This window comes from Nasonia vitripennis, chromosome 1 (genome assembly GCF_009193385.2).
Source record: "Nasonia vitripennis strain AsymCx chromosome 1, Nvit_psr_1.1, whole genome shotgun sequence".
Lineage (NCBI taxonomy): Eukaryota > Metazoa > Arthropoda > Insecta > Hymenoptera > Pteromalidae > Nasonia > Nasonia vitripennis.
The window spans coordinates 14,549,352-14,576,111 of record NC_045757.1 but is presented as its reverse complement, the minus strand read 5'-3'; the positions used below and the strand labels follow the sequence as shown (position 1 = coordinate 14,576,111).

Below are 26,760 nucleotides of genomic sequence, written 5' to 3'. Positions count from 1 at the left end.
TTCATTGGATTAATTTTTTGAGATAACGTACGTCGATTGACACTTGAAACATCACCCAATTGCCAAGGTCTGCTTGTTATTAACATTGCAGAGCCGAGTTTCGTGAAATCCGCGATTTAGCAAGAGGATGTGTGTGACAAAATCAAGTCGCAGATACTTAGCTTTCGAAAATTTAGCTTTCGAAGTGTCGCGTTACGTAAACAATTGGCAGAGATGATAATGCTATGCACCGATTGCATCAATTGCCGCGCCTGTACAATCGTAAAACCAAAATATGCGTTACATAAGGAGCAAATTACTCAATTGCTTCGAATTTTGTATTCTTGCAGGAAACATAATATTTCGTCGATGGCAATCGAAGCCTACATTCTTATACGCATGTGTACCAGTGCAACAACACCCACACTGGAAATGTCGTTCTTATGCTAATTTAATTTCTATGTCGCTACCACCTTACTTATACGAACAAAGCTATCATTTGGGTCCTTTGTGCAACGCGCTGCGCACAAGTAGCTAAATTGATGCTAATCTGACCGAGGAAGAAAAATATGATAATTGCTGTTAGCATTGCAGAGTTTCAGAGCGCCGAATGCGTGAGCTGTGTCGAGATACAGTGTTAAGCCATTGCATGTGTTATAGTAACGAATTCTGTTACTGTATTCGATGGATAATCTTACGTATTCCAATGACGCTAAAGTTGTACAATCCGGTACACGGAGACTAGAGGAATTCGGTTCCACAATTATAGCGGATGACGAGGCGTTTCGAAGTACCAAATCGCATGTTTCAGACGTCAGAGATTTGGTTTTCAAAGAATTTGTGCAATGAATGCAAACGAATGACTCTAATTACACCTATTACATCAATCACTCTTGCCACCAACGATAGATTATACCAACTCGACACCGTCGATATTGAAAAATTCGAAAGCTCCAAACGAAAGTCTAATCATCCACGAGTTTATCGAGATCGACCAACAACCTTCCGACAATGTCCGAGTGAACAATGGCTCAGGTGAAAACGACCTGACCGGAAGCTCTGATCATTGCAAGGAAGCATACACCTCAGTAGCACACCCATCATAGAGACCAAGAAAAATATTAACGATCCTTCACCATTGGCAACGTTGGTCAACCAAACATAGAAGAAGAAGAAGAAAGTCCGTGTATACAAGTATTGACACAGCAGCGCTTTGTAGGTCTTAGTGTCAGACATCAACGTCGTGGCCAAAGATTTCGCCACACGTATATACCTAACGGATTTTCTCTCGTCACCTTCGACCTTCTTCTGCTGCTTCTCGTTCCGCTTATTATGTGAGAGGAGGAAGAGAACCTGCTGTGGCTGCCGTGTGCACGGTTAACCTGTCCCGAATTCCACTCAGCCTACGCGGATATTGCTATCTGCAGACCCAGTATTTTATGATTTCCCTTCTTTTTCGTGAACGCGCATAGCCTTTAATTCCTTTCGAACGACGTTTATCTCAGACAGATGAATCAGAGACAAACATATGATACAACAGATTTATGGTTCCTTTGGGTTCTAAGAAAATCAAATTAGAATACGATTACTCAAGAGGTGTACACGTCAACTCAATGACGTTACGAGGATAGGACGATCAAGTTTCTTTTTCTTTGTAATGAAAAATTGTACACTGCACACGGCTGCATTACGGTCTGCTCTCTAATCATAGCAATTTACAATTTGATCTTATCGGTGTAAATGGTTACGGCTTAATTTCTTTATGACTTTCATAGCAATGTTATATCAGCATATGGCTTATTCCACAGCCTTTAATATTCCGAGAGTGCTAATTTGCATCGGGAGAAAGTTTTTTCTCCCTCGCATTTTTCGCGTGTACGCGAACCTCAAAAAAGCGCAATTCGCAACTATACGTTCCGCGCAGCTTTACTGGAGTGCGAAATCGACCCTTTCACCCCAGAAACTTCAAGAGAGAACACAAATTTCGGGGCTACGCCCGGATTCAGATTGAAGATATGGAAAGCGAGTTTTTATTTCGATTTCGAACGCTGCTTTCGGCGCGCCGAGAAATATTCGCGCGAAAAGTTCCAGAGCGCGCTGACATAGAAGTTAACTTTGTAAAACGTCAGGGAGTAAAACAGACAATTTTACTACCGCAAGAAAGTCCCATGCATAATATAAGGTTAACATCTGAAGTATTTATACTCTCGCCGACTCTCTCGAAGTTACATGCATAATAAACTCGCCAGCTGAATAAGCACACTAGCTCTACGTCTTAAAATCCTGCGCAAAAACCCGTAAAACAAACGCAAGCTCGTCAGGGTTTCCAAGCCGAAGCAACGGTTCGCTCCTCTTCTTCCCCTCTCCTCTCTCTCTCTCCTGCGCCTTTCCCGAGACCTAAGGTCATGCTGGAATTAATACACACGTACACACACGTGTACATATAGCAGCGCGCGAGTTAGCCTAGGAAGACGAGCAGCAGCGTCGGCTCGCCTTGAAAAGCGAGCGAGAGCGCCGAGAGTTGAACGCTCGCGCTCTCCTCCAGGAACTTCGCCAAGCGTATTTCCGTCCGGCCTGCAACGTATGTACGCAGACACGTGTGTGTCTGTGTGTGTAGAGAGGCATCGAACTGAACGCCAGAAAGAAGGAAATAGAGAAATAAAGAGGGAACCGAGCTACTCTCGCTTACGAACAGCAGCAGCGGTGTAGACTAGTGCTAGCTGCTGCTTCTTCTTGGGCCGCACGAGAGAGAAGGTCGCGCGTATCGTTGCCATCAGTATAGCGGCGGTGGTCGTGCTACACCGACTTCAATTACTACTGCGGCAGCGTGCGAGCCATGGAAGAAGGCGGAAAAAAATAATGGTTTTTCTGGTGCGCGAGGATCGTATCTTTATTTTCGGACAGATAGCAATTTCTCTCTCTGGAGCCTAGATAGTTTGCAGCTTTGGAGATGTACGATTGTCGTAAACGTTGCTTCGAGTTTTGAAATACTTTACAATAGCGGGTATGGAGAGAAATCAATAGTTATTATGATTACGGAGGTGAACGTTGCGTAACGCCATCCGGCGATTGGTCTAATTCGAAACTAACGCATAAGGATGTAAAAGTCATTAGACCGCATTAAATATGTAACGCGCAATGCATAAATAAGGCTATACACTATGTAGTTTATCCGATGATAAATCGCACCTACCCCAATTAAAAGAAATGATTCAAAATCACCTCCTCCCACACGTTCACCCACACCACGGCACAGATCCATTTCCATCAGCGGTGCGTTGTACCGAAGCAGAACACGCTACGTATATAGGTACATACACAGGGCGTCGGGTAGCATCGATGCTAATTACCCACTAGCAAGCAGACTCCACAATACTGCTCTCAGGGGACTCCTTTCACTTTTTTCCCCGGACGCATGCCATTCGGTAATCCCTCTGGGCGATTTCGTAATGCGGACTCTAGTAGCCCCTGACGTTGCTGTCGAAATCACGCACGTCTAGAATTCGGCGGCGCGGATGGAATTTTAATGCCGATTTTGGTGAATTGCCGAGAATTGTCTGCGGGGGCGAGGTGTTCGGGCTGCTGTAAACACGGGACTTTGGGAGTTCGGCGATGCTGATGGAAATACTTGGAATTTATTTCAGGAAGCCGTTGGTATTGGTTGGTAATATTCTAGGATCACCATTTTCATCCATCATTTCAAGACTTTTGAAGAGAGAACCATCCGCCTAATTAGCCCACACGTAACGCGCGCAAATAGCCTGCAGAAAAATAGAGACACTCACGGATACGCTGCGCCACCCGATATAGCGTCAGCCTAGAGAAAGTTATGAAACACGCGAATGGCATCTATTAAAGCCGTAGACGTGTCAATTACAGGCTCCATTCGCACGCTCCAGATTCCCGGGCAATATAAGAATCTGTGCGCAGGGAGTCTTTCTCTCCGTTTTCCTCCACACAACAGCGCGGAAGAGAAAGAGACGAAGACTGCGTGCTATATCCTGGAAGAAAACGATTAGACGCGCATACATTATCCGCATACGCCGGTGAACTGTGTCTGTGCGCGTTTATACGCAAGTGCGTTATGTTGGGACGACGCTTTTTTGCCATACGAGTCGACGACTCGTTCCCGGCACACTGTGCAGCATTAGAAGAGAAATCGCGATATGCGGCTAGAAGACTTTTATCGGTGCGGTTTCGCAGCTGTCGGGGAAATTGGAAATGGATTTTTCGGCGGAGTTCGCTACTACGCCGCGGGAAAAAAGGGGCAGGTAATGGCCGCACGTTTGAACTGCCGCGCTGGCTATTACACGAGTATGGATTTTTCGCGGAGAAGAGAGCTGCTGTAACTCGAAATCTCTTGAGGGAAACTGGTGTATCGCTTCGGTTTTAAACTGTAGAAAATTCGTGTGGCAGGTAGGTGTTTCAGGCGCGAGTTTTGTGATTATACTGTGAAGCAAAAAGTGCCGGTTCTTCGAGTGAAATTAAACAAGTCACCTGCGCGCGCCTTTCATCCTCCGAATCAGGCGAAATGCTACACGTACTTGTACGCAGCATTCCAACACACGCTGCGGTCAATCAGCTTTTCCCTTTTCCGCGGAGAGAAGCAACAGTAAGTAGCGACATTGCCAGAGTCATATAGTAGCAGCTGCTGCATAGAAATTCGAGCGACTTTCCCAACCGCGCGCGTGCACAGGCCTTTTCCAGCTCTGAACTCTCTCTCTCTCTCTCTCTCTCTCTCTCTCTCTCTCTCTCTCTCTCTCTCTCTTCTCTGCGACACAAGTTTCGCTACAGCCTTTCTAACAGGCTTCCAGCGCGAGATTATCATTAAACGCGAGATGGCGAGCGACGCCTCGAGCTTTCAATTGTTTCGAGTCCGCATGTATATTATCGATATGCCCCGTTTTTTCCCTTCCTTTTGGATATTTCCGCGGTTTGGCAACGCTGTATTCGGAGGGAATTCACAAGCTGTTTCGACACGAGCTATATGCAGTGTGTATTGTCCTATTATAGAGTGTTAGTGTATGAGGTATTGCGCGGATAGGATGGAACGAACGGATACTTCACTCGCGGGAGTCTACGATGATTTTTTTCTTCCCTCGGGTTTAACAATGTCTTTCGAGAAGATTAGTGGAGATCATATGGGGAGATAATAGTTGTACAAGCGTTATAAATTGAATAATACCCTGGGTTTATGAATGGATGAAGATATTTTTATATGTATCAAAGGCTTAATTAAGGATGTTGCGTAAGGCGAGGTAGTAATTAGCGTATAATTGAGAGAACGTTTTTCGAGTTCTATTCGTCGCACAGGCAATTAAAATGTTGATACGAAGCATATATTACGTTTTCGCTATTTTTGGTTATTTTCAAACGGATGCAGCTGCTGCATATATTAACATTTCAATGATAAACATCAATCTAAAACAGATGATCTGCGCATAGAAGAACTAAAAAAGAGAGCAACAATGCTTCGGTATTATTACTTTCATAAATCCGAGTAAGTACGAACTCATTTCAGTAAACAGAGGACATAAATCCTACCTCTACATGCCATTTTCCAAGATTTACGATTATGCATTCGCCTTGCACAGATCTCTAAAAGCTTTTCACTTCAATATCTCCTTTTATTTCCCATCAAGCTCTATAATTACAGCTTCAACGCCGCGCATTGAAAACAAATTCGAGAACAATCGACGCGCAAAAAGACACAGTTCTCGAGTGCATATAACACTTGTACCGGCACAACTCGAGTGCGCTCATACCGGGACAAGAGAAATGAAAAATATAAGGCAAGAAAAAAAAATTACAGCGCGACACATCGGTGCCAGCTGTACATATACGTACACGGATGGAGATTCGCGAAGAGAGAGTTTAATGAATCGGCACTTGGCAACTTGGCGCGAGCGAATGCCCCGCGGAGAAAATCGAAGAAGCCGGTATACGACGACGGCGATGCGGCGTTTCGTTCGAGGATAACCCACTTTCCGGGCGCTCGTGAACGTGTCTGTATACACGTATAATATACTATCTGCTCTAACTCGAGGATTGCCGCGCTCATCCTTCGACGTATGGGGCGATTTGCGTCTCGAGTGTGTCGTTGATTCCGTCGATTGATTTTTTTCCCTCTCTCGCTTTAAGAGGCGAGCAATACATCTCGAGCTAGAGGACGACATTTTCGAGATATTTTTTGTACGTTCGAAGGATATTTTTCTACTCCATCTTATTATAGAATATATTTTCACCGATATAAATCACCGCATCAAATCAATCGTTATAATCGACAACCATAACCCAGCCTATACTTACGTCGAAATTTCAAGAATCCGGCTGGCACACTTGTCGAATAATCTTCCACGTGCGCGTACACGCATCTTTAACGTACACGCGCGCGTGATCTCCTTTCGTCTCTCTCGCGTTTTATCTGCTCGCGGAATGCGCCGGTATGTATACTCACGTTATAAGACACGCGGCTCGAAATTCGAAAAGCGCATTAAGTCGCCGGGCGGCGCGTGATTAAATTTATTGCCTCGCGCGCGTACTCGCATGCATGACGAGAGCGCGAACGCGAGAGAAATGAGAACGGGAGGAGAAAATCGTCGCGCAAAAACGCTCCCCTTTATACCGGCGAGAAGGTGCGCGCGCGCATTGTCTTTCTTCTTTTGTCAAAAGTGCGTATAGAAAAAACACATCAGGGTACGGATATGGAGATCGGAATTCATCGCCGGAGAGGAATTTTTAATATACGGAGAAACGACGCATCGATTGTATTGACGTTATGTATTCACGAGCTTCTTATCTCTCGTCGAGAATAGAGCGAAGGATAAAAGGTTGGGTATCGGTGACAGAGGAATCTATTCATAAAAAAATATAACGGCAACGCTGCGCTGCTATTTGGAATTGGAAAAGTGTGCATTATAGTCGACGATTAAATTTATTCCTCTGAATAAATTTGACGAGTGCGCGATTATGCATGAGAAATGGGAACGCGAGGCGAGAGTGAGAGAGAAAATATGGCCTGTCGCAAAAAGCCAGCTTGTTACACATTTTATTGATGGAAGACTGTAAAGGCGCTTTATTAGTTTACGTGTCCGTATCGCGAAATTATTCAGATTTGGAGGATCGCCTGACCTACATTATTATACCTCTCTCCTTCGCTTTATTGTCCGTAAAGTCTGTTTTTATAGAAATTTAAAACTATACGGCGGAAACCAATGGTTATACTCACAAATTCATCGTTGGAATATAATCGCGCGGAATTCATCCAGAGGAGAAAAAATACATACCTGAAACAAACAAATAAACGGCAAATTATATTTCATGTGAGATAGAAGTATAGCATACGATTAGCATACAAGCGTAATTAAAGTCCTAGACGGTCGTTATACACACACTATATTACACGAGTTCAAAGACCTCGGCGTATTTCGGTATTTCTATCGATCGATTTTCGTCGTCCCTGGCTATACCTCGCTCGCGGCTACGTTTTCCGCAAGCGACGAGAGAAGCTATCTCTCTCGTGCCTCATTTTCCATGGGACAAATCTGCGCGCTCGCGCACAATGAAGTTATGCGCGAAGCGAAGTGAATGGCCGCCGTCGCGTCGTCGTGCTGTGTGTATAGCTGCATCGCGTCGGAAGGGGGTATATAACACGAGAGAGAGAGAGCCAAAGGCATTCACTGACCGGCGAACGCGTTTCGCGCTTAACAATTCATGGGAGAATGTGCGCACGCGTGCTCGGCCTTATCTCTGCTACTATATGTGTACACGTACGCGCGTATTGTAGTTCGCGCAGGTGCTACGGGCGTTTTTTCTTATTTCGGATAAGAAATGTTTCATTCCTGAGTCGAAAAAATACCGTGTGTGCAACTAATTAATTTTTCCCAAAGCATGATACATATAGAGGCGGAAAGTTTGACCCGAAGCCCGCGCACGTTTTTAAACTTTCAGCAGAACACATACTCGCACTAACGTGCAAATTTTTCAACAGCCGGCTTGAAATAGTCGGATGCCTGTGTGTAGACGCTCGGAGGAGAGAAAATTGAAGAGAAAGGCAAGCATCGTGTGTATATACGTTGATTTTTGCTTTTCTTCTGCTAGCCAGTCAAGCGGGAATATCGATTTCCGATAGCCGATTTTGCGGACAACGCGACCTTAACTCTTTCCGCGGCTTTTCTCATTATTTACCCTCTCCCACCACAATGACGCCATCTCGGCTTCGCCTAATTACTTTCTTCGTACACACACTGCCGGCCATTAATACGCCGACCGATTCGAGTTAGTTATTTTTTCTTTATAAGAGTATAATTTATAAGCGCTTGTGTTTTAAAATAGAAACTTGTTATTGCGAGGCGATAAAAAAAGACTCGCGAGCGAGCAGACACTTCAAGATTTAAGACGGATAAGAGCATTTTAAAGAAGCGCCGGGTAAACAGAAGAATGACGAGCCAAAGTCGATTGGCTATTTTTGGGGCGCTGAGACAAGTGGTATACGGATAAAGGCCGGATGCTTGGACATACAATTTTGCGAAAATTATTGCAAAAATGTCGAAATCATGTTTTTAAAACGAATCGAGCCATTCAACGAATGCATAGTATAGAGCGCAAGCTCTGAAATAATAGCCTTTGTGTATAAGAGCAATTTTAATCGGAGTGCGGTGATCGTTTTCAAAAGCAATCGAGCTCTAGAGCATGGAGCGCCCGAAGGAATCCTGAGTTAAATCAGATGCACGACGGCTTTTCTCGGCGTCTGCTCCAGATTCGCGCGCAGTCCAGAGCTCTGAGGTGAACATTTAATAAATGAGTGCAATGGAAGGTTACAAAACGGACGCTTATAACAGGCGCTTATAACTCGCTGAGAAAGAGAAATGACAAATGAGAAATGCTAAAATTGAATGAAACATGTTGAATAGTACCTTGGCTGTATAAACGTACTTATTACTGCTCGGAATGTTCCTGATATATCAGTGGGATATAGGCCTGTGGATATAGGGAATAGTTCACAATTGTTTTAGCTTACGCTCGTATAGATTGCCTCTATAAAACGTGTTGATATTGAGCGAGAATCTTGATGGTTATCAATAGTATACCTAAACTCGACGAATACATACGGCTGTATGCAATAAACGATTCTTTTGCCCAATAATTTTTCTCTCCTTTTCTTCTAGCGACTGCAATATGCCCTGAGAAGTGGGTATACACGTTTGTCGCGCGAATCAATTTTTGTTAAAACCGCGCGGCATGAGAAACACTCTTTTGAAAGCAGGCCCCTTTGAAGCCCACAAGTACGAATTCAGCCATTCACGTGCTAAAAAAATCCTCCATTCAAGCGTTTCCCTCTATAAAGCACAGGCGTAACCTCAAATGTCCTTTACGTTTATTTATCTCTGAATGAAAATTTGTTATAAAAAAAAAAAATGTTGCACTTTAAAAATGCTGCGCATTCGAACATACTCGCGAACTCAAACAAAGCTTTTCGAATATGGTTCTAATTAGAGAAAAGCCAGCGTCGTTCGGACCAATAAAAGTTGTGCGTACAAACGCCACCGCAAACACGCCTTATCTCGCGTCCTCTATCTCCATTACCAGCGCATTGTGCTTCGCACGAACACGAAACAATCGGGCTAAGCCAATAATAGCATGCAGTATCCACCGCAGCAGCTGTGTAGGAGCCGTATTCCGTTTCTATATCTCCCTCGCGGGTTTAATTGGCGAGAAGAGTGCAGCTCCTCTCTTTTAATTATCTCGCGTAAGTCGCGGCGATGTTTATATTTCCCCGAGAAAACACAGCAGCAGCCTCACCTTGACCACGCGTCATGGCATCGCCGAGGTGTATAAAGTCCTTGGTTCTCTTTCTCTCTCCATCCTATAGTGTAAGCGCGTGGAGAAGCCTTAAGCGTAATTAGTGATTACGGAACGCCTCCATGCTTAATAACTAGCCTAATCAGACGACCGTGTGTTTGCTGTGTGGGAGGGAGAGAGCTGCTGCAGTCGCTGGGATAATTAATCGGCCGTTTAAGGATTAGACTGTGTGCAGGTTAGCTGGCGTGGGCGAGAGAAAAATTTTGCGGGGCTCTTAATTGGCTCGACAACTTTGTGTTGGACTTCGTTGTTGTAGAGTTGGACTAGTTTGGAATTTTTGCTTCTTTCGATTCTTTTCTTCCTCTGCATTTGCATGCAGCTATCTGATTGGAATATTTTTACACTTTTAAATGCGATTGCTCGCGACGAAAAAAGTTTCAATCTTAATTAGCAAAGCAATTATGCTCTCTTTGCTTTGTTCAAATGGTTCTTTTCTCAGCTCGGAGATTGTTTGCAAATTAATTGTGTATACTTGGCACATTATACGTATATACACTCTGCGCATGGGTAAACTGTCATTCGTAATACTTTTTATCTTATTCCAAAAGTGTATATATTTATATCGCGCTCTTAGTGTCTGTTACGAAAAAAAAACTCGAGGTGAATACACGCGGTTAACGAGCCAAAACAGAGAAGCAAAAGTCGGCTATATAACTGGTTTCTAAAATGCTCATATGTGTACTCAGCGCAGTGTTTCTAAGATCTTGGCGTATAGCTAGCGCAGGGTTAACAGCCACAGGTGACACGTTGTACGTTACTTCTCGCGTGTAAAAACTGTCGAATAAACGTAGAGCAGAAACAACAGCACAACGAGAGATCGATCTCCATTTAACCGTTCAAAGAACAGCGACGCATCAGCGATATCAGGGATTTACGCAAAATACTTTCACGTCTATGCGCGCAGATACTTCTTACAGCCGGCGTTGTAGTACACGGCGCGGCGGAGTGTCGAGCAAAGCTGGCAACATCTAAAATAGAAATTCTCGCTCCAGCGATGAATAATGCAAATAGAAGAGAGAGAGAAACTCAATCGGCCGATCGACACTGCAGCGATGGCCTATAACACTGCGTGCACACATACACACACAGCACCAACAAGTATAGAAAACGGAAAACGCGCAGTGTTCCGCCTAAGGAATGCGATAGCCGCCAAAAGAAGGGGGGAAAGCCACGCCAGCAGCGGCAGCAGCGCAGAAGAAGCTCTTGGAGGCCGGCCAATTTCGCTTTGCACAGAGAGAGAGAGAGAGAGAGAGAGAGAGAGAGAGAGAGAGAGAGAGAGAGAGAGAGAGAGAGAGAAGAGGGACTATATAAGAGAGTCCGCGCGTCCGCGGACTTTGCACCGAGTTTCCTGACATCGTCGTCGCGTGGGTGGAAAGCTATATTCTCTCCCAAGCGCGTCCGAGGGAGAGAGAAGCTCACTCTCATGAAAAGTGCAAATCCACACTCGTAGCGTAAAACTCCTCTGAAAAGAGGAAACGAAACGAAGAGAATATATCGGGGAATCGCAGCTTCGTTGAATGATTCATTGCCGCTCTCATAATAAACAACAATTAAGTTGTGTAACCCGTGAAAGAACGAGCACACGCGTATACGTATCAAGAGAGTGCGCTCATCAGTCTTGCCCATAGCGCCGTTGCTGCTGGTCACGCACGCATAGGAGGAGATCCTCTCTCGGCGGTTCATTCACCTGCTATACTGCCATTCTCGCCTCGGACTCGTCGCTGCAGTTGTATAAGAGCTGATCAATGATGGAGTCGCGCCGATTCTAATGCCGATTCCCTGCGCGCAAGTTTCTCTTTAAGGAGCCTTCTGTACGCGCGCTGCAGTACCAGAGCAACGGTTCTTTCCTCGTTGCCTTGTTTACTTGTAATTTTTCACTTTATATTTATCCTATATGTACACGAGCGCGAGACACAGAAGAAGATCGGGAGATCGTTGTTGGAATGAGAGCTGGCCGAATCTCTCACATATGGCATGATATGCGCGCGATGACGTCAATGCGTGCGTTTTCATATATATATATATATATATATATATATATATATATATATATATATATGTGTGTGTGTGTGTGTGTGTGTGTGCGTGTGTGTGTGTATGTGTGTGTGTGTGTATGCGACATTTGCGCGAGCTTAACGAGAGACATACGCGGGTTTGTCGCTGTACACTGACGTCGGAGGAGATCCTTATGCGATATTTCGATCGTTCATTAATGACGCGTGTTTTTTGTCGACTCCTTTTACTATGCCGACTGTGCAGAGCGTATAATTGCGCATCGTCGGGATTTATTTATTCCTTAGCTCATCTTTCGCATAGTTGCTCGGATTTACGATTGAATTATATTATTTTACAGAAGAGTTACACACGTACTGCTATTATTATATTTGGCTTTTCTCGTTTGCTCGGACTTTGGAAAACAGTTAGAAAAACGTTATATGCGTTTCACTTTTACCCGGAAACTGGCCCAGTTTCCCCGACGCGATGACCAGCTTATGAAATCCAAATTACTCATGGGACCGTTGACCGGGACGACGTGTATACAGTTCTTTTTTCGAATTCTTATTACGAGCAGCACAATAAACCTCTCTCGGAGCGCCGTAAAATTAACTTTGATTTCAGCACGCAATTGAACTCGCTGTTTTGGCGTCTAGCAACGCAAGCAGAAGCTTCTTGTATACTTCAAGCAGAAATTTTCAAAAAGCCCCTATGAAAATGCACGCGCGCGACAATTACCCCAGATGTACACGGGCTTTCACGCGTCATTGGCACCTTACTTCACCGCCGGTGAGTCTCTCTCTCTCTCTCTCTCTCTCTCTCTCTCTCTCTCTCTCTCTCTCTCTCTCGCTCTCTCTCCTCTCCGTGGCCTGAGAATCAGGCCGCGTAAGAGCTGCTACGGTGGCGTATAATTTCCGCGAGAGATGCGCTGCCGCCGCGTTGATCGATCGTAATCGCCCGTGATGTCCGATGGCGCATGTCGGAAGTATCGCGCGTGCCTTTTTTCACCTGCGATTTTTTCATTCTTTTTTCGTTCGGAGGACGAGGTTTCGCGGTCGGGTCGGCTCTCTATGGTAGTTTTTTTGATGTACTTGTCGCGCGTTATTAGACAGGAATAAAAATGGCTGCTTGGTATGCGCGCGGGTAATAGGGGTTCAATGTTGCTTGATAACAGCGGCTTATGCTGATGGTGTTTGTTTTATGTATACGCATAGGCGGTGATCGAGATTCCTTTTTAGTTTCTCTTGACTTTTAATCATTTGATTGGATGGAAATTGTAATTTATGGGATACTGAAAATTTGCTTATTTGCAAGCTATTATGTTCGAAAAAAAGTATAGAGTTCCTAACATTTTCAAAAAGCGTGCGATATATTAAAAAGCATTCATCACCAACTAAGACCATAAAGATAAACAGACTCTTTAAAAAGTAAATTGTATCAGGCACTTCCAAGTACAAATATAATCGATTCTACGTAAAAAGCAGTAAATCCAGATTATAGTTGATGACAATTGAAATACCGTGACCGAGCGATCGATAAATTCAATTTTCCTTTATCTCAATCGACTGCCGATTAAAAATAGTCCTTGAAACACAGTAAATTTTTCAATCGTTCCAGAGCGTGCATAAGCCAAAAACAAGAGAGAACTCGCTCGTCTGAAACTGGCTTCGAAAACAAAGGCAAAATATCAAGGTTACTGGATGCAAGATGTAAAAAAAAGAAGCACCCGTATACGCATCATCAACAGGACGCGTTTGTTGCGTTCGAGGGGGAAAAACGAGGAGGAGGAGGAAATGATCAAGGCAAGAAGAATCGAGCGGATCTCAGCACATTCTTCGCTTGCACAGTCTTCCGCGTTTCTTTGTGGCGAACTCAACCTCGACACGACGAAAGCTCTCGTTATTCAGTTGACGCCGGGCTTGCCGCTCTGCAGTATATAGACACCTCTCTCGGTGCTGCACACAATGCACTGGCTCATAACCGAGTTACGCCAATTCGTTATACTCGCTGCATTTGTCGCGACGACTGTTTTTTGCGCCAATTCCGAACTTCTAATCCGATTACACGACGCTTTTTTCGTGTTCGAGCTCGCGCTTTGATTCGATTGTCGCTCTGACGTATCGGATGCGTATATCCGAGTTGTTCTGAAGTGAGTAATGTGCGCGGTGCAATTTTTACACGCTCTCGTAAGCTGGAAAACGAGGAACAGAGAATCTCGAATCCGAGGGAGTAAACGAGGAATCGTGTATAAAAAAATTGAATTCCACAGCAGCGCCTAGAAGATCTTGCAGCTATTACTTATTCCGTGTTTTTCCGAGGCTCAAGGAGCGTAAAGTCGTCAGGTTCGTCGCCGCGGGCTTTTGCCTCGTATTTCACGGCTGTCACTGCCGGGACACGTGAATGCCTGAGCGCGCGCGTCAAGATTTTTCACTTCGTTCGCGCCGTTCTGAAAATCCGTCGTGTCTGTCAATATTGCCTCGGGTCAATGAAAAAATTGCCGCAGCCACCGAGATATATGAAAAAAGAGCTAGTGCGCTTGAAATCGAATTTCCAAATAAGTTTACACAGATAAAGCGAAAAATCCCATATTGATTAAAAAGCATAACTCGCTCGATTATTACAATCTTCTCGAATGAGAAAATCGGAAGAAAATCAACGAAGCGTCTGACTAGACATGCAAATGAGCGCGACGTGTCGGGCTTTGTAAACATGGCCCGCACGAAAATTACCGGCGACAATCTTCAACTTGACCTTTGAGAGCTATACGTATCGCGCGCGCCTTGAAATGTTCAATGAGTGCGCCTGTGTGTTGCTGTCGAGAGTCGTATGACCGTGTTTGTTACGCACAGGCTATATAGAGTTGTAAACGTCAGCGCAGGATTTACTTCTTATTGCTTCTCCGAAGTGCGCAAAAAGGGTTGATTTAATATCTTATTCGTTCGTCGAAGGCAATTACGGTGATTTTTTCTTCGACGAATGGAAGAGTAGGCGACGATGAGAATCTTCCAGAACATTTAGAGATGATAAGTTCGCGATGTTAAATAATTTTACGTAATACAGTTCGTATGTAATCTCGTGCGGCTGTCTCAACTGGCTTGAGCTAGTGGCACTTGGATTTCAATATGAACGACCGAGACAAAACATAAAAACATAACATGTGTTTTTGTAAAACGTGTAATAGAATAGCAAACGATTTACACTTGTACCGTTGGAACTCACTCATTAATGCTGGCAAGTCTAAAAATATAATTTTGTATATAACGCTTGGCATTTTAAAGCAATATCAATTGTTGATAAGGGTATTTATTTTTTATTCATCACTTTTAAAAGAGTACGTTGACATATAGAGACAATGTCATCATATCTCCAGGGAACTTGACTCACGGATCCTGTTTTAAAATATAACTTCATATCCGTATACTTTTTATGTGTCAATTGGTTTTTCCAAAAATAAAATTTGTCATAAAACTGGAATTTCCTAAAGATTACCATTATATTATTAAATTACCAAAACAAAGCAATTTTGGACTGAATCTTAAGCGAGACCTTTTCCATCACCCTTATAACAATACGCGCGTCGGGTCTATAGATAAAGTGGTATGCCACCAATGCTATAACTACCTTGTTTGGCTTACTGTTTCAGCCACTCATGCTATAACACTCTACGCGCGTCTATACTACAAGTTTCCTTTCGATCGGAAACAAAACCTCTCCCGCCTTGGTCACGACCGCGAGCGCGCCATCCACTGTTATATTATATAGCAGTCGCGCGCGCGCGAGCAGCCCTCGAAACAAACATTCCCACGCATTCCAGCGGCTCTTTCCTCTCTATCTTTCTCTCTCTCTCTTCTCGCCTCGGCTCCATAGCTATCCCGTTGCGGCGGCGGTGGTGCAGGCCGTATACTCGACTCAGAAAAGAGCTGCGAGAGAGAAGACCTTGAGCGGCGCGCGACCGGCTCCATAGCCTATCCTGCCGCTGGTTTAGTGTGTGTTGAGAACGACTCTGTATAGTAGGCATTTAGATACAGTCTGGGAGGCTTGATCCTTAATACGCGGGGGTGTATGTGTGTGTGTGGGTGTGGGTGGCACTTCCGAGAATCTTGACCTCTCCCTCTGCGCTTTTTTTGCGAGGATCGAGAATCGCCGCGGTTAATCGCGACGGTTAGGGGGTTTTAGTTTTCTGGAAGGCTTTTGTTAATGGAATTCAGAGAGTATCGTTGTCTGAAAAGTTTAAAAGTTGACCCTGCGCTCGGATCGCGTGCACGGATTCAATTAAATCCGTAAGTTGAATTCTTGCATGGGATACTTTTATACACACTGCATCGCCGCCGCGAGACTAGAATAGAAAGGTAAATACCGTGTGTACAATACAATGTATGTATAGTATACTACTTCGAAATTTATTTATGTAAATCAGTCCAGACATCGGTTTAATTTAAAACCAATCGCGCGAACTTGCAAGCCTTCGACGCTGTCGACTTTTTTTCAATTTAAAACGCCGTCGGAGAAACGTGCATTGCCGGAGAATTCGAAGCCTATAGATACTCCAGAGTGTATGACTTCATAATGCTCAATTATTCTAGAGGAGCATGAATTTACAATAGAGCTATTACGCTCAGGCGGAGAGCGAGGCAAGAAAACGTATCTTCTGACGCCGTAGGTAAGTATTAACTCCAAGAACACGAGCGATAACGTTATCCGAGGTTTGTTGTTAAAAAATTCCGAAAGAGAAAGAATGGTAGCGATAAATGCCGACGATTTTTTTTTTAACAGAACGAGGAGGTAAACACAAAAACTGTGAGACACATGACACACCGCGCGCGCTATCGCGGCTCGATAAAAGCGAGACAGTTTTATGAAAACGGAAACGCCGCAAGATTAGTTTTAGCAACTACGATGTCAGTACGTAATTTAATTGTTGCACTTTTAGCGTCGACGAACGTTACGTAACTTTGGAGTATGCAGTGTTTATTGCGATAACGCATCTGTGTATACATGCGTGCATTGTAAACAGAGTCGAGAGAGATCACTATAGCTGATAGAGCTCGAGGTATTCGGAGGCTCTGCATTTTTAATATCTTATCCTAATAGCGTCTCAGCCTCATTTGTCCCGCGCGGCACATTTTTACCTAGTGTATTTATACTCAACAGCTTCTATATTTACACACACTATACTATAGACGAGGCATCCCGTGAATGCAAAGGTCAAAATCCTCGCGGCACAGGTCACATACTTATTAAGAAAAAAAGACTGCACTAATTTTGTTATTTCAGGCATAAGCATTCGATCGATCACCGCGCACTGCGATAGAATTCCACCGAAAAGAAGTGTGTCACACCGAGAGATAAGGCGTTGACAATAATATTTTGAAGCGCATTCCATCGCTCACTCGCCCGCGCCGCACGTGTCTGCATCCCGTAAATTTCCAAACGCGCACGACGCGTCCGGGTCGAAAAAAATCGCGGAGAACGCCGTTAACCATCGAGAGTGTACAACCGACAGCACCGGCAGCGAAATGCTCGTATAATTTCCGTATCGTCAGCGATTCCTCGTGTGTCGCTTGCGGTCCTATACAAGTTGGCGGAGAGTCGATATGGTGACGGAGTATTAGGTACTTATATAAAAGTAGGTGCGCGAAGAGCAGTGATTGGAAAGTCCCACAGCACTGAATGAATCAGCTGAAATTCGCGCTGCCCCTCGTTGGGACCGTCCACTTTGCTGTTACTTCTGTCTAGCTGCTACTCGCTGGTGCATTTATATCTATATAACGTAGTTCGCAGAAAGTGTGCTCGATATACAACAGGTAAACAAACTGGCAAAGTTGAAATGGTATACCAGCGAGTACACACTCACACACACACGCACACACTTCCTGTTTGACGTTCACACCGCTGGTCTACGTAGCATACTATGTAGTATAGCTAAAAGCATATATCTGCTGTAGGTGTAAAAACTCACCGTGAGCGCAGTGCTGTGGGAGCAGCTCGTCGTCGCCGTAGCTCTCTCTCTCTCTCTCTCTCTCTCTCTCTCTCTCTCTCTCTCTCTCTCTCTCTCTCTCTCTCTCTCTCCCTCTCTCTCGTCGACGCGGAGGATGACACACTGAAACGAACGCACTGTCCGATGCACTAGTTATCAACAATTCACACAGAGTCGCGCCCCTGTAGGCTCTGCAGAGGAGACGCTGCTGCTGCTGCTGCCCGCGACACACAGACGGTCAGCAAGCTGAGACACGGCACACTGCACGCGCACACACACTTTTTATCAGTAGAAGCACAGAAGAATCGCGACTGCTTCCTCTAGGAGACGACGTTGTAGCTGCAGCAGGTGAGGCGCGCAAGGCCGCTCATTTTAACAGACTCTTCCGACAGGATTACTGCAGCGCTGGCCGAGGAGACTGCGTCCCAGTGTGCGAGCACGATATACACTGGTGATCACCGCGAGCTGCTCTGCTCACACTCGCTCCGTTCATTCTCCTTCTCGCTCCCTCTCCCGAACCGCGGACACGGTTCTCGCGGGCAGATAGCTGCAGCAGCTTAGCTTCGCGGCCGCGAGATCGCGCTTACGTCGACGGCTCCATACTCGCGGGGGGAGGAGGAATATGCTGTATATATATATATATATATATATATTCCTGCGCGAAGACTCGTGTCTCTGCCGTCGGCCGTCGCACCACACCCCGCGAGCTCGTGCTGATGATGTGGATCGCGTGACGCGATTCTACTTATGTGGTTTGCGACGGTCAATCGAGTGCGCTCTGAAATGGCTTTTTGGAACGGTTGGATTGTTTTTTCAGAAAGCTTCTTCAGTATATTTTTTTTTAAATTAGGATACTTTTGAATGATTACTTCGGTCCGATCGTGTTTACTTATCGCGAGGTAATTTGCACTTTGCTGCTCAGGAAACGGTTGCAATTTTTACGAAAAAGCAGAGGTACAAATTAATTATTCATATTTTTTGCGGTTCGATGGTAAAGCTGCATTTTACAACGCGCCTAGAAACGCGCGCACCAATCAAAGTCGTAGCCAAGCTTTTCTCTTAGAACTTTGAAAGCAACGAGGCTCCTCATTGGTCGCGGCGATTCGTTCGAAAGGCCAAACGTTCCTAGTCTATCCATCGAAAACTAGGGACAAATTCGTGCCCGTCGCGAGATTGGTAGCGGTGCTCACTGGATCGATGTAAACTTACCAAAGAGTTTACGAATGCAGAATATCGCGTCGACTGCGGACTGCTGCAGTCGTAGCGGTATGTCATAGCGTTAAGCTTTTCATCTTCCCGAAGTAATTTGTAAACAATATTTTTCACAATGGACATCCACGTAATGCCGAACAAGGTGATTATCCGCCGTTTCTCAAATAACACGGCTGTTGATGTAAGCAAAACTGTTCGTCCGTCTCTTTGAGCGTTCTACTAACCTTAAAATATTGAGGACACTTTTTCATTGATATGTCGATTTCCTCATTTATTATCGCTATAATTAACGCAAAAAGTGACGAATCATCTTGCACGAAATTATTTATCCTATAGTTTTTGAACTGTTAATTAAGTATTCTTTTTATTTTAGAGCGAGGCTGACCTCACTCCAGAAGAAAGATGGAGGTAAAAATTATATTTTTTTTTGGAAATTATTGATTTTCATCCAAAATACGAATGATTTTAGGGTTGAGCATATAAAGATGCATGAGCAGCATCGGGGCCATGAGTCCATGCACATGGAAATGATGCTCATTCTTATAGTTACTGTAATTGTAAGCGAAGTCATCCTTATCACTTGGAAGCAAAGGCATTACAAGTCTTATCAGGTACTTATTCTTCCTTCGTATAGCATATATGTAAAATTTAAGTACTTCTACCAATAGCCTACATAATTAATTTGTTTACTTATATTTCACAGCTTATAACGCTATTCGGTATGTGGATTATTCCATTGGGTATGTGCATTAGAAATCTATGGTGGAGGTTCATATTTTTATGGCTGGTATTTTCTTGTATTACTGGATTAATTGTAAGGAAGACTGTCCAACGACCAATGCAAGGCACAACACCAAGGTGCTTCATTTTATTTTGAAATAAATTTATGAAAAATACAATACCGTATTACATGGTTTGATTTTATGTTGCAGACTAGTGTACAAATGGTTTTACTTTATTTACAAATTAAGTTATTTTTTGGGAATAGTTGGTTATTTTGTTATGTTAGCTACATTCTTTGGCTTGAACCTGGTATTTGATGTCAAGCCACAAGTATGGATGGACTGCGGTTTATTGTTTCTATTTTATGGTCTATATTTTGGAGTCCTAGGGAGAGACGTAGCAGAAATATGTGCTGATAAAATGGCTGCTCACATTGGAGTAAGATATTTCATCAATTATTATAATGCATTCATGCATGAGCTTAGTTTGTTTCATATTATTTATTTTGTTAAATGAATGGATGAGGTTTTAAAATATTAAAGCAATTGGCAAAGTGAGTTCAACTCTTTAATCTTTTGTACTGACGAAAATTATAATAACTCTATTTCATTTTCAGTATTATAATCCTGGAAGCATGCCAACTAGAACTTTAGATCCCAATGTGTGTGCAGTGTGTGGAAACAAATTGTTAGTTTCTGAACATGAAGAAGGAGTTTTGGAAAACACATATAAGCTTAGCTGTAATCACGTTTTTCATGAATTTTGTATTCGAGGCTGGTGTATTGTTGGCAAGAAACAAATTTGTCCTTACTGCAAGGAAAAGGTTGATCTGAAGAAGATGTTCCACAATCCGTATCCTTTTAACACGCATTACTTATGCTAAATCAAATATTTATCAATATTACAAAGAAAACTTATTTCTTAACTTAATATTTCAACCTTGACTAAATTTTGAAGTTGGGAGAAACCTCATGTATTATATGGACAGCTTCTGGATTGGCTCCGGTGGCTAGTTGCTTGGCAGCCAGTCATCCTGTTTCTAGTTCAAGGCATCAATTGGAGTCTCGGACTTGAGTAAGTAATGACTTTAATTGAGCCATAAAAGGAACAGACATGGTAAACAAATCATCGTTCCAAAAAAATTAAACAGCGATCTTTTATACAAGTTAGAAATGATAATTACTCAATGAATTCAAAAGTCAAAGGCATAAGGCTCATTAAGTTTAAATCTTCACGCTATGTTGTCATTTTGTAAATAAGACAACGATTTCGTAATTATACGAAAAAGTTATCTATAATATGATCTATTTGATAAATTGTATCATCTTTATAGTTAATTATTGGTAGTGATGATGTGCTGAAACTATTTTTTGTGATACTTACTTTTGCGAAATATATAAGTTTTTCAACTACATGATCAAGTATTTTCAAGTTATGCAACAATAGAGAGAAATAGCCTTATGACATTCCTATAGTCATAAGAATTAGGAACCTTCAAGTTGTTGTAAATTATGTAGTTAGTTATGAATGATAATAACTCTTAAATGCAGCTTGTATGTATCTTTATTGCACTATTAATTTTACATTCGTTTTTTATCAAAATATTATTTGTATTAAGAAGTATACGGTTTTCAATCAGCTATTGTTTAATCATCTTCGTAACAAATCAAGAAAAAAGAGTTACTCAATATGAGATTTCGGAGAAAGTACACCAACATGGGCACAAATTGTTTATTAAAAGCAAACTTTTTTTGTGTATTTTGAAAAGAATTTTAGAGATTATTATTATCCACTTCAAATAATCGATAATGAAATGAGGGTTTTTGAAAATTAAACAAAAAATAACCCATGAATTTATAATTATTATACTCATGTTTGCCTACATTTTATCAGACACTTATGCCAGCCTTAAAATGTACTCGGATTAATGATTTTTTATTAATTCTTTTGTATTTTAGAATTTTAAATATCTTATCATACATTAAAAAAGTAACGGTGCTCATACTATTATTGATAACGTCACGAATCTTAATGACTACGACCATATGATATTTGTATTTTCTTAATTGAAAGGGCTGGCTCGGAATATCGCAATAAGATTGCTTCAGTGTTTATAAAATATATGTTATAAAATTTTCAATTTGCAACCGATAATTATTTCGGTACATAATTGGGTATTCAAGGGTTACATCTCATTACCAATATTCATTGTGAAATTAATAGTATAAAATCCGAAAAACGTTTTTATCAAGTTTAAGGTGTTGAATGATGATATATTTTTTAATAAACACTTATAATCATGTATAATGCGCTTCAACGATTTATCACAATTACAAATAATGAAAATAGTGAATACGGCTTTAATATGAATCCTAATCTAAAAATAAGATTTCGCACATTTAAGGTCAATAATAAAATCGAACAGAGACATGCGGCAAACATTTTTTTTCTAAGATTCTCTGCAATGTTTTGAATTTACAAGGATTACATGAAAGTGTGAAATATAAAATCAACTATATGTGTTTCGATAAAACAAAAATCTGTACAGATGGATTTTTGTAGATATAGAATACAAACAGAATTTTGTTTTACTGAAATATAAAATTTTCAAAACGAAATTTGTATAAATACTTCGTAAATTACTACAATCTATAACCACATTTTTGCACGACCCGCTGTACATGTAATAATGAATGATTTTTGCAGTGTGCATGAATGTATTTGGTGTATTTGTGGATGTGTTCGTGTGTATAAAGTAAAAATAAAGAACAATGAAAAGAATACATGTGTGAAAATTATAACTTCGAGTACGATCAATCATTTGTACATAATATTAATAAAATAATAATATTGAGAGTAAGTTAAGCACGTTGTTGATACACTGTAAACGTCGCGTGGCTCGACATTAAATTATTGATTATATCACTCAAGAAAAACATGAAGACATTATGTTCAAAAATAAAGAAGAAAATACTTGTATAGCAAAAATATTAAATTAAAGAAATTCAATGACAATCATATGTTTCTAACTGCTCCATGAATCCTTACATCTTACAAAATATGCATTTACTACATACCTTTACATTTTTAAAGAAGTTGTTGAATATATCAGCATAAAGAGATCGTTGAACCCGAAATCGAAGTTGCTCGGTCAATACCTTGTGAATTAATCTTACTATAATAATAATAGTGAATTCAATTTTTTTATTATAAGGAACTTCTTTATTTTATATTTTATCTGCTGACAGTTTTTTTCCTATTTTTTTTTAAATCTATTTTATGTGATTTTAAGTATATAAAAATATTAACCGGTATTGCTTAAAAATGATAATATAATCATTTGTAAACTAATGAATTGTATTACATTATTAAAAATAAACTATAGATTTATATTTAACGTTGCATATCCATCGTATTTCTTTTATTTTATTTCATTTGCATGAGATGGAACTCTTCCAATATTTTTAAACAAGATGCAAAAATGCTTTTTGAAAATAAAATATTTTTTATCATTTTTACAGAATAAAGGAATCGTGAGCGCACCTGCAGCTGCATAAGGCTGTAAAACATAGACTATAAAGGATCTCAGTAAATATTCAAAAGATGAAAAAGTTTTTTCAATGAGGAATTTTCATGAAGATATGTGAGGTTTTTTATATATAACAATCTTAAAAGGTTTAATAACGAAGCTTATACAACACAAAATATGTGATATAAATGAATGTTAAAAGAAAAAAAAACACAAAGAACTCGTAAGTCATCAGTATAAGATTACAAAGTAATGCAATTACACGCACTTAATTTTCAATGAATTTCATAACTAATTTATTAATTAATTCTTTATAATTTATAAGACTTATTTTTTATCAATTTATTTATTTTTATCATAGAAAAAACAACTTTCATCACAGGAGTATAAACACTTTCACATTTGCAGGCAGGTAACTGCTTCTTTTCAAATTGTCGGAACTCTCGCGAATTATTGTCCAGTTTATGAAAAATTGAAAGGCTTTTTGTTGAATTTTGTTAAATTCACGGTTGTCCCGACAAATTTTTGTTAAAAAATGTAGGACAATTATCTATAGACATGCAATGGGCTTGCATGAGGATCTTTCAGACGGTTCACGATTTGACGGGATAACCTACTATTCGCCGACAGCTGTATATCATAAAGAAACCTTTATTTATTTTTTCGGCATATATAATCATGCAACTAATATTAAACTTAATTTTTTGTTTAGAGTATTTAGCAAAAGTTTATGTTTTACAGATTATGAAGTAATTAAGTGTCATAACTTGTTACTATTTAAACATAAAAACTATACTAGACTTTCAATTGCAACAATAAGTTTTTAATGAAATCGTAGATCAAACAATGGAAATTTTGATATTGAATAAGTGAAAATGATGATTTATGGTATATTAAATACGTAATATAGAATATTTCTAACTTTGGTATATCGGCGAAAAGTAGATCGATAAGGATAGGTTTAAGGGCAGACATTCACAAACACAGGGAACTTTTATAGATATATTTATTGATTACTTAGCGTGTAAGAGTATAGAATATATGTATACCTTACTTGTTAAATATTACATGGTAATATATATGTATATATATATTCATATATTCATATTTATACCGACGCATAGTCATTAAAATAAACCTGCCGTGTGTTTACACGTGTTTCTTGTGTGTTTCTTTTACTGTGTAACTTTGCGTGAAACGCTGTGGAATCATTCATTTTTATTTACAAATTCATGACAATATTATTATAATTATATTTACAAATCTCACGAGTTTTTTTTTTGTTGATTTCATGATGATTCTTGTGATTTTTTTTTAAATTAATAATTCTCGAGAATCTCAAGAAAACAAAAACTCTACGGAACGAGCGTCGAGTATATCTTGATTCATAAATTAAATCTTCCTTTTTATCTGTACGTATCGAGTATAAAAAACTTCGCAGATTCCTTACCCATTTATTTTGCCGAGTATCACGGTCAATAAATGACTTACAAAATTGAATGACAATTCATTTTTCATCTCGTACACTCGTCCGTATGAAAAGTATATATTCCGATTGGCCGGCAACGTCGCGCGTCAATGGAATAAAATATAAATTTAATTATACATTTAGTTATGTACAAAAGTCGACGTTCTCGGTCATCCTTATTAATTATAGTTTCGTATTGACATACTAAACTCAAACCACTGTGAATGTTACGTTTAACACAACTGCATGAATATATATATTAATTTTTATATATGTTCGTTAACTCTTGCACAGCTTTTATCATTCATTTTCATTCTTTCTCGTGAACTCACGCACAAACGATTTTCGGTTTCGCTATTACCGATTCCCTTTATTTATTTCGCACATAGTTTCAAGATACTAATTAATTATACGATAGTTACAAAGTATTGCTTTTTCGTAGTCGCGTTACGAAACGGCAGCTTTTCAATTTTTTCATCTTTAGCCAAAGAAGAAAAGTTCAAAATTGCCGCCCTCGAACCGCGCGAAATCAAGGAAAATTCGAATAAGCTCCAAAAAAGAATGAAATTCAAATAATCACGCGAGAACTTGAAATTTGAGTAACCATAACAAAAAAGAAAAACTTGTGTAAAAACAATACAGAAATAAACAATGAATTTTTAAGATTTACTCTTGTTTCTTTAAATGAACAAAAGAAAATATGTGTATCTCCAATAATATCCAAGTTCTCGATTTGAACAAATAATTTTACGACTTACAGAATGTATTCAGCGATAAGCATTTCATTAATATATGTTTATTTCTTTGAGTATAAGACTAATTTCATCTGTGTTTTCAATTTTTATTTATTATATTTTACTGTTTCTTTTTCTCTCTCCCTTATTTTTGGCGCTTTATCAAGAATATGACTTGTACGCCTCCGGCCAGTAAATTGCACGGATTTTCAATAATTTTAAGATTTAAACAGCAGATCACTACCTTTCAACATAAGATTTATTATGCTTGAATATTTTTCCTTAAGTGATGGAGAAGAGAAACATTTATAGAACAAATATTTTCGCCGCTCAGCGCAAAGAATGTTAATATATGAATAAACGTGAATTTTCTTTAAAAAATAAAGAAATTTATGAGTTTATCATCACTTTAAAAAATAAAGGAAATTTACGTAATTCTTCGTATGTAATATATGAAAAAATAGAGAATTTTTAAGCGAAAAAAAAAATTATTAGACAAAAATAATGATTAAAAGTGGAATGCTTATGAAAAAAAGAACTAAAACGTAGTAGCAAAATCTACGCTGATTTAAATGTTGCGTATTAGAATTACACCACAGCTATTTACGTGTTTTGGAGGAGATATGTACAGCGAATATAATGTTTCTTTGTATTACTGTAATAAATTCGCACTCGCATTTTACCAAAAAATTATTCCTCAACCATTTACTTTTCGCTTAATCACTGTCGACTATTTTAAATACTTTTAAATGTACGCTGCAGTTATGATTATGTATCATTAGCTCATTGTACAACTACGTGGAACACAACGTGGTGGAGCGACGTGGCTCGCACGTTGGCTCGCGTTCTTTTAATTATTAATTATTTTTTCACTTTCTATGGGTTTTTCGGTTCCGGCGCACTTGTGCGCGCACGCGTTTTTTTTTCTAAAGTTTTACTTGCTATAAACATCGACGTATCCTTTTTTAATTACTTGCTTCTTTTCGCATTTATTAAATTCCACTAATTTTGCTTAAGACTTTCGGTGAATTTGCATTAGGGTGTTGCGAAACACGAGAAAAAAGAGACTCGTTAGTATTGAACTCAATGCGGCTCCTTACATTTATCGTTAGAATCTTATATTTGTGTAAAAATATCTAGAATAACTCTGAACTTTAGAGTTTAAATTAAAAAAATGTTTCGAGTTCATAAAAAATGTATGCAAACTTGTATATTTAAAGGTAATATAATTGATCACAAGTGACTACTAATTTTTTTCTATTTCATTATAAGTAGGAGCATC

The 26,760-nt window shown here is 40.3% G+C and overlaps 2 protein-coding genes across 21 annotated transcripts in view; one reads left to right on the top strand and one right to left on the bottom strand.

Moving 5' to 3' along the window:
• The window catches only part of LOC100121912 (protein kinase C and casein kinase substrate in neurons protein 1), a 57,032-nt gene extending 38,697 nt beyond the window's left edge, over positions 1-18,335 (bottom strand). For 14 of the 17 annotated variants that reach the window (XM_032598421.1, XM_032598455.1, XM_031927317.2 and 11 more), the window contains exon 1: positions 17,795-18,335. The gene's annotated coding sequence lies outside the window, so the exon portion shown is untranslated. Of the gene's footprint in view, positions 1-7,207; positions 7,266-7,371; positions 7,538-17,794 lie in introns of those variants that run through there. The other 3 variants (XM_032598441.1, XM_032598443.1, XM_032598424.1) reach the window with 3 other exon arrangements.
• A 690-nt stretch (positions 18,336-19,025) lies between these two features.
• LOC100121927 (RING finger protein 121) lies at positions 19,026-26,653 on the top strand. Of its 4 annotated transcripts, none has more exons than XM_001605486.6 (8): positions 19,026-19,166; positions 19,398-19,432; positions 19,494-19,635; positions 19,728-19,882; positions 19,957-20,185; positions 20,364-20,599; positions 20,705-20,821; positions 23,269-25,353. In XM_001605486.6, exons 1-8 carry the CDS (start codon positions 19,140-19,142, stop codon positions 23,282-23,284), a joined length of 957 nt encoding a protein of 318 aa, XP_001605536.2. In that variant the 5' UTR covers positions 19,026-19,139; the 3' UTR covers positions 23,285-25,353. The 4 variants fall into 4 exon arrangements, with proteins under 4 accessions (XP_001605536.2, XP_032454398.1, XP_008209284.1 ...); XM_008211059.4 differs by having other exon boundaries at positions 19,040-19,205; positions 23,269-26,653; XM_032598507.1 differs by lacking the exon at positions 23,269-25,353 and having other exon boundaries at positions 20,705-22,603.
• Positions 26,654-26,760: the final 107 nt, after the last annotated feature.

Bases quoted from the DNA above. Each gene is read 5' to 3' on its own strand.
- LOC100121927 (XM_008211059.4), top strand. From the start codon at position 19,140: ATGGACATCCACGTAATGCCGAACAAGGTGATTATCCGCCGTTTCTCA. The intron at 19,883-19,956 runs GTGCTTCATTTT...TTTATGTTGCAG, and splicing joins ATGCAAGGCACAACACCAAG to ACTAGTGTACAAATGGTTTT. The intron at 20,600-20,704 runs GTATCCTTTTAA...TAAATTTTGAAG, and splicing joins AAGAAGATGTTCCACAATCC to TTGGGAGAAACCTCATGTAT.